At 52.4% G+C, this 8,345-nt stretch overlaps 1 protein-coding gene across 1 annotated transcript; it reads left to right on the top strand.

The window, feature by feature from the left end:
• The first annotated feature begins 5,898 nt into the window (after nucleotides 1-5,898).
• LOC311599767 (ferritin light chain 1-like) lies at nucleotides 5,899-6,767 on the top strand. Its single transcript, XM_084785738.1, has one exon. The coding sequence runs from the start codon at nucleotides 6,055-6,057 to the stop codon at nucleotides 6,568-6,570; it is 516 nt and encodes a 171-aa protein (XP_084641864.1). The 5' UTR covers nucleotides 5,899-6,054; the 3' UTR covers nucleotides 6,571-6,767.
• Nucleotides 6,768-8,345: the final 1,578 nt, after the last annotated feature.

Below are 8,345 nucleotides of genomic sequence, written 5' to 3'. Positions count from 1 at the left end.
GAGCGAGTGACTGACTGCACCATGGGAGGAAATGCAAGTTCAAACTGCTATGGTGACCTATCTGAAGCCATGGCAGAAGGACTCATGTCCTCACCGGTCGGTGCCCACCTTCCTGTGTGGTCACAGGGAATGCTTGTCACAATGCCAGGGGTTCTGTTTCTTTATGGCCACAAGAGCAGGGCAGACACCGAGAATGTCAACCTATGTGAATGTCCCTTTTTCTCTGACGCTATGGATTATATAGGTTCAAAATGTTATGTTGGCGTTTCACTCTTAGCATCCAAGGGTGCAGCCTCACTTGGAAACAGGGCTGTTATGGTTTGGATCTGAGGTGCATCCCCTGCCCCAGCTGAGTTGGGAGGTTGTGGGAGGTCATGAAAACTTCGGGAAGTGAAACCTGATTGGAGGAAGGGGGTCATGTGCAGGGTCTTGAAGGTGTGCTATCCCGGGACCTCCCTGTGGACCCTCTGCTTCCCGGTTGTCTGGGACATGAACGTCCGTCTTCTGTCACGTGCTCTCGCTGTCATGGCGTTCTGCTCAAGCGGTGGCCAGTGATTAAAAAGTTATTTTCGGGAGTTTGTTCACTGATGCACAAAAGCAAGCAATACAGGGATGTTAGAAAAATAAAGTTACAAGGAGGTCACTGGAGAGGGCATGAGTCTGACATGACCAGTATCCTCATAGGAAGAGAAAATGCGGTGTGAGCAGAGGCACATGGGAGAGTCATGTGGCAACAGACTGGAACTGGGGTGGTACACATGCGACTGAAGACTGTAGAGGATTTCCAGAAACTACTGGAAGCTGGGAGAAGCCATGGTGGGTTCTACCATCTGGAGGTCTCCAACTCTGACCTCGAGGGACTCCTGGCCCATTCTGGACATCTGCCCCTGCTGGTACACTGCACATTCTGTGCTCTCAGGACTCCCTGGGGTGACCTACTGTAATTCTGGTAACATCTCCACTGTACTTGTGACCTCAAACCCTGCTGAGACCCATGTTTTTAATTAATTAATTAGTTAATTAGTTATTAACTTTACCCCTCACTCCTCTTCTCCTGGTCCCACCCATTTCTCCCTCTTTCCCCCATTGTCTTCCCCAACCCCTCAGAAAAGGGGAGCTCCCCACCCCAGTGCACCAAGTCACATCAGGACTGAGCGCATCCCCTTCTTCGGTGGCCTGGCAAGGTAGCCCAGTCAGGGGGAAGTGACAAAAAATAATGCAACAGAGTCCTTGTCTGAGACAGCCCCACTCCCCTTACTAGGGGGCACACATGAAAACCAAGCCCATTGGGTACATATGTGTAGGGGACCTAGGTCCAGTCCGTGCATGGTGCTTGCTTGGTTCTTCACTCTCCACAAGGCCCCCACCTGGGCCCAGGTTCGTTGGGTGTTGGTCTTCTTGTGGGGCTCCTGTACCCTCCAGGTCCTTTGGTCCTTTCCTTCCCCCCACTCTTCCACAAGGCTCCCTGTGCCTCCTAACCCACTGCTTGCTACCACAGAAAGATCCCTGTCACCTAAGAAATGCCGGCACTTCCTGTGCTAGCCTGACTGGCATGACTTAATTAAACACCAGGGAACACATCCCAATGAGGTCTTCGTTGGCACCTGACCAGACCCATATAGAAGATTCTGTGCTAAGGATTTTTTTTTTCCGAGACAGGGTTTCTCTATGAAGGCTTGGCTGTTCTGGACTCACTTTGTGAACCAGAGATCTGCCTGCCTCTGCCTCTCCAAGTGCTGGGCTTGTGCCAAAGATTTAATGCCAAGTGTTCTTAAATAGTCTTGTGTGCACGTGTGCTTGTGTGAACGCGCTCACGTGTGTGCGTGTGTATATTCTGTCAAGTGGACCCAACCGTCTTTCCTCTGAGTGCCCTGGTACTGTGCGCTGTAGACCACTCTCGGGTTCCACAGGAGCAGAGCCGCCAGCTTAGAACTTGAGCCCAGCCATTGCGAGGGTAACTGACACGGGGAATCGAGGCGGGGTTTGGCAAGCACAGGACAGGGCAGGGTGGTAATCCAGTGAGGCGACTGCAGCAGTTTCCATCCTAGGAAGGACCCGTGGGCACCACACATTGTCCCCTCACATTGTCCTGCCTCTGATGGGAATGAGGCTGGGCCTTTCCTCTATCAATTTCCACCGTTGTGTTTTCAGCCCAGGGAAGTCTCTCCCTTACCTCCAGGATGTGCCGGTGTAAGGCAGAGTAGTCTGACTGTCTCCCAAGAAGGCTGCCGAGAGCCTGGGCAGAGTGAGCAACTTGGAGATCTGTCTGTGGGGAGTCTGTCTGCCACTGTGGTGCTGAAGCCACAGAGAGAGGCGGGGCGGGGGGAGAAGTGGGGATCTGTCCACCTCCATGGTGCTGAATCCAGGCAGGCTGAGGGGAGCAGGATGTGGATCTGTACCCCCACAGCTTCCCAGATACTCCCCACCTTCTCAGAAGTCTGGATCTCTTGCTGTGATGCAACAAGACGTTACTTGTCAATGCTAATTCCCCCTTACAGCTGCTCTATCTCATGGTCTCACATTATTCAGGCATTTAGCATCTGTACCCAGGTAGCAGAGCCCAGAGCCCAAGTCAGGCCCAAGCCTACCTGTTGGTAGGCTTTTATTTTTAAGCTCCTGCCTGTGGCAGGAAGACACTGGCCAACTATTGCATGGAGCACGAAGAAAGGTTCACCTCGAGGCCTGATTGTGTACTTTGGTTGAGTAGTCAGCTGGATCCCCAGGGGATGTTAGGCCAGAATGCTGTAATCTCTGGCTGGGATAAATAGCCATTGTCCCAGTTTCCTCAGTTTTTGGGCTCCTGGATACAAGTGTCAGCTGTTTCATTAAAAAAAAAAAAGAAAAGAAAACACAAAGCGCTCCCCTGGGGGATAGTAAGCAGTTCACCTATGAAGGGTGTTTCTTGCTCCTTCACTTCTCAGAAGTCTGCCCTAGTTTTCTATCTGCCAACATCAGCCTTGTGTTATACATCTCGCAGCCAAAGAAGAGATGGGATCTTATCCTTCGTTAACAAAGCGAGGAGGAGGAGCACCTGGCAGCTTTCTGAAAAAATGAGCTGTAGGTGTGACCTTGCTCACAGCAGGCCTTCCTCACTGGCAGGACAGAGAAGCCTGCGTGTGGGATAACACATGGGCACAGGGAATCGGGCATGGGTGGGGGGGGGGGAAGGGCAGGGCATGTGCAAGGGTGGTGGGTGGTAATTCTGACACCAGTGAGAGAACATGGCTGGGTGGAGGGGATGAGGGTGCAGGTCAGCCCCAAGTTGAATTTGAGAAGTGGCTGCACATGTGGGTGCATTTGTGTTCAACATGTAGGTCTGTGCACATGTGTGTGCACATGAGGAGTGGAAGCTGGAGCTTGACCTTGGATCTTTTATTTATTATTATTATTATTATTATTATTATTATTATTATTACTATTATTATTATTATTATTAATTTTATTTATTCATTTATTCTACTTTTTGTGCATGAGTGTTTTGCCTGCATGTTTACCTGTCTACCACATGTATATACAGTTAATGGGAAGGACAGATGAATGTGCCAGATTCCTGGACGGGAGTTACAGATGGCTGTGAACTGCCATGTGGGTTCTGGGAATTGAACCGGGATCTCTGGACGTGCTCTACACTGTGAACTTATCTCTCTGTTTCTTATTTCCCCTCCATCTTATTTATTTATTTTTTTGAGACAAGGTTTCTTGCTGGCCTGGAACTTCAAAAAAGGGCTAACCTGGCTGGCCAGTGAGCTCCTGGGATCCAGCTGCCTCCGCCTCCTCAGCGCCATGGCTCCCTTGCTGGGCGAGTGCGAAGGCTGTGATGATTCACCCCACGTCACCTGGCACCTCCAGGCAGCAGTGAGGGATGAAAGGATGGCTTCAGATGTGGGGAGCTCCAGGAGCAGCCCCCCTTCTTTGATCTGTCTTCTTAAAAACTCCTGTCCCTGCAGCAGCTTCCCTTCAGGCCCTTTCACTTCTGCACGATTTCCAAATCCTCCTTTAAATAAAGATCAAAAGGGAGCCAGCTGCTGGCCTCTGCCTTCCTCCCCTGCTGGCCATTAGTCTGTAGAGATTTGAGTTGAAAGTCCTGGTGAAGGACCCCTGAGGACGGAGAACACTAGGCTGGGGATTCTCAGCTCATCAGAAGACCTGGTCACCCGCTACAGAGTCCGAGCCCAGTCCACCCATCTCAGAGTGCCTAAACAACAGGCACAGTTGCTTCTGTGGGCCAAGCACAGGGACGTGGGTGTGTCCTTCAAAGCCCTGGGAGGTTGGCAGCCACAAGCATTCTTTCCTTCTGTAGGCTGGGAGCCGAGGCTCAGAGAAGTGAAGCAACTTGTCTAAGATCACACAGAAGTCTGACCTGGGGGTTGGGTCCGAGGAATTTGGATTCCAGCCCACGTATGGAACTACATCGCCTAGTGATGTGTTGTCTCCAGCTGATTACAGGCTCCAGCACCTGGTGTTGCCTCTGCGTCTTGGATTCTCTGCATATTTCAGGGTCTATGGCACCTGTTGGGTCTGGGGGGCCCAGGGCATGGAAAATGGGGCAGTCCATAGGTCTGAATTTGCTCCCAGAACACTCGTGTGTGTGTGTGTGTGTGTGTGTGTGTGTGTGTGTGTGTTATCAGATGTTTCTTGGCAAACGCACAATCGTACTTTTTTTTTTTTTTTTTTTTTTTTAGGCATGGTCTTTCATTGACCTGAAAAAGATGAAGTAGGCTAGGCTTGGCTGGCCAGTGAACCGTTGGAATCACTCTGTCTTCCCAGTGCTGAAGTTACAAGTACGCATACCAAGCCGGGCGTGGTGGCGCATGCCTTTAATCCCAGCACTCAGGAGGTAGAGGCGGGCGGATCACTGTGAGTTCGAGGCCAGCCTGGTCGACAAAGTGAGTCCAGGACAGCCAAGGCTACACAGAGACCCTGTCTCGAAAAACCAAAAAAAAAAAAAAAAAAAAAAAAAAAAAAAAAAAAACAAGTACGCATACCATGTCCACCTTTAAAAACAAACAAACAAACAAACAAACATGTGTTCTGGGAGCAAATTCAGGCCTTCATTCTCAGCCATCACTCTACTGGCCCAGTCCTCTCTCCATTACCAACAACAGTCTTCAATAAAGTGTGTATGGGGAGGGAGGGAGAGAGGGAGGGATGGAGGGAGGGACAGGGAGAGAGGAGAGTGAAGAGGAGGGGAGGGAGAGGGGCAGGGGAGGGGAGGGAGGGAGGGAAAGAAGAGAGAGCAGAAAGACAGGAACAGAGGGGGTGGGATATGGGGTTGAGAGACCTGAGAGTGGGACCAGGCTGGATGGGCTCTCCAGGGTCCCATTGTGGGAAGAGGGTAAAGAGATTCAAGAGTGAAAATTAGGGCCTTGTATTGGGACATAGGGTGGGAGGGCCTGGAACCCACAGTGCCTTTGTCACCACAGCCCAGCCCCTCTACTCTGGAGGGTCTCCTTCACCCTGCCCTTCTGTTATGCATTTCCTCAAGAAGGGTTATTTTCCTGTCTTCAGCCTCAGACAATTGACCTCATGTGTCTGGCCAGAGGCCTCTTGCTTTGCACTGTGGCTTTCCTGCCCGTCTGTTAGCTTCTGCTGTGTAATGAGCGGCCTGGGAACACAGCTTGTAAGACAACATTGGTTGTCAGGGCCTGGCTGGCTGCCGCTGGCTCACATAGCCCCTGCCTCTCCATGCGCTGGCCAGTGGCTGCGCGCTGTGGCCTGGGCAGACTGTCGCGGGAGGGAAGGAGAGTGTGAGTGGACGCTGGCCAGGCCACTTAGCTTTCCCTACACATGAGTCTTGGTCTGACAGTGGGCTTGCTTGGCCTGGACACACGATGGCAAAGATTGAGGGTGGGGAGGGGGAGCAGCGCCGGGGAGCTCCCGTGGATCTGTGTCTTGGACAGAACAGACCCGGGCGCTCCCTCTTTGTTGGCCTCCCACCGCCTTTAGGGTCTTTCCAGCCACAGCCTCCGGGACCAGCGCCTCGCCGCCCTCCCTCGGCTCCTAGGACCAGCCAGCACCGTCTCTTCGCGGTTAGCTCCAGACTGCCGGTCAGCCATGACCTCCCAGGTTCGTCAGAATTACTCCACCGAAGTGGAAGCTGCCGGGAACCGTCTGGTCAACCTGCACCTGCGGGCCTCCTACACCTGCCTCTCTCTGGGCTACTGTTTTGATCGGGATGGTGTGGCTCTGGAGGGTGTGGGCCACTTTTTCTACGAACTGGCCGAGGGTGCTGAGCGTCTCCTCAAGTTGCAGAACAGCCTCAGGGGCCGCGCTCTCTTCCAGGATGTGCAGAAGCCATCTCAGGATGAGTGGGGTAAAACCCAGGCGGCCATGGAAGCTGCCTTGGCCCTGGAGAAGAGCCTGAACCAGGCCCTCTTGGATCTCCATTCCCTGGGGTCCACTCACACAGACCCTCACCTCTGCGATTTCCTGGAGAACCACTTCCTGGATGAGGAGGTGAAACTCATCAAGAAGATGGGCAACCACCTGACCAACATCAGTCGGGTGATGGGGGCCGCAGCTGGCGCAGACTGGCGGGCCCCAGGGGGCTCTGGGCAAGTATCTCTTTGAACGGCTCACTCTCAAGCACGACTAAGAGGTCTCCCCGCCTCCCAAGCCCCCCCTCCCCTCAGCTCTGCACCAGCCAGCCTTAGGACCGCCATCCGAATAAACCTCTCAAGCCACTAGGCAACTTTGTATCCGCCCTGGAGCCCCTCCCAAGACTTGGACCAAGTAACAATAAAGCCTTTTGAAACAGAAAAAAAAAAGTGGGGAGGGTTGGGTCTGGGATATAGCTTGGTTTGGAGAGTATTTGTTTAGCATGCACCAAGGCCCAGGTTCAACCCTTAGCATTACATGAGCCAGCCATGGTGGCACACACTGTTAACACCAGCCATTAGGTGGCAGATATTATTATGCTCTACATAGTTAGTTCAAGAAACCAGTGTCCTGAGCCGGGTGTAGTGCTGCACACCTTTAATCCCAGCACTCGGGAGGCAGAGCCAGGTGGATCTCTGTGAGTTCAAGGCCAGCCTGGTCTTCAGAGCAAGTCCAGAACAGCCAAGGCTACACAGAGAAGCCCTGTCTCAAAAGACCAAAAAAAAAAAAAAAAAAAAAAAAAAGAAAGAAAGAAACCAGTGTCCCTTCCCCCTCCCCCCTAAAAAAAGTAGAATGGCTCTGAGAGAAAGGCAGGGGCCAGCCTCCCTGATTTTGAGAATATAGGCCGAGTGTGGACTTCTCTGGGAGGTTGGTTTCCAAGGGGTCACAGTTACCAGGAGGCTTTCAGAGTGTGCCAAGCTAGTGTTGACTCTGCCCAGCTCAGTGCACACATCCTGAGATCCCTGAGGGGCAGGGCTCACGTCACTGTGGGACCATGTCTCATGCGGCAAGGTGTGGAGCTGCCCCAGATTCTGGTAGCAAACACCATGAGGCTCACCAGCCGAGCTGAGAGCAGCTATTCCTTCAGCCCATACATCCTAAGAAAGTGTGTGTGTGTGTGTGTGTGTGTGTGTGTGTGTGTGTGTGTTGTGTCTCTGTGCGTGCGTGTGTGCGTCTCTCTCTCTCTGTCTTTGTTTTGGATTACACATGACAAACTGAGTCATGTTCACTGTACAGAAACCTTGGTGACCAATTGTCTGCCCACTGTGAGCCACCAGCTCTCTCAGGCTTGGCTGGGAGGTGGGGACATTGACCAGCTAGCTGCCTTGCAGGCTCTTAGTGTGCAAACCAGATTTTGTTACATTTCAGAGCCCACATTCATGTCCTATTGATTTAATGCAATGACGTCCCTCTACTTTGATGACACCAGGAAGACACTTGTCCAGGAAGGTCGAGGACACGCATCTGCAGCCATGGCCATTGCTGTCCTGTGTACTGACAGAAGCCTTGGCCAGCATGTCCCACCTTTCTGGGCCCCCAGATCTGGACGCTGACCCGTGGCTCCCTCCCAGAACCAGCCTTCTTCTCTGTCACTCCTCGCTCAGAGTTCTAAGATGCCCCTGGTCCATAGAGAAAGGGGAAACACAGACACCATCCTGCTGGTGTTTCAAGCTCCTGCAGCCCACAGAGTGGGCAGGCTTTCTGGGCCACTGGGTTGGGAAAATACAACTTTGTCTAAGTCGATATTTAAACATCAGTTTCTACAGTTCAGTGTGGCCTTGGGCTATCCCTTGATCCACCGGGGCCAGCTGAGGCCCAGAGATGCTCAGCAGCTGGCTCAAGTCTGCTTTGGCCTGTGTCAAAGGTCGTGGATGCGTCCCTCTGTGTGACATCACACTAGAGATGGAGCACTTGCTTTGTCATGGCGTATGAAGCAGTTATTGCTTTTACTTAAGCAAGTCTCTATT

Source organism: Acomys minous (genome assembly GCF_964271855.1).
Source record: "Acomys minous genome assembly, chromosome: 6".
Lineage (NCBI taxonomy): Eukaryota > Metazoa > Chordata > Mammalia > Rodentia > Muridae > Acomys > Acomys minous.
The sequence above is the reverse complement of the archived record's forward strand: the minus strand, read 5'-3'. Positions and strand labels throughout refer to the sequence as shown.

What these genes read in the sequence shown, in the direction of transcription:
- LOC311599767 (XM_084785738.1), top strand. Translation starts at nt 6,055, where the DNA reads ATGACCTCCCAGGTTCGTCAGAATTACTCCACCGAAGTGGAAGCTGCC.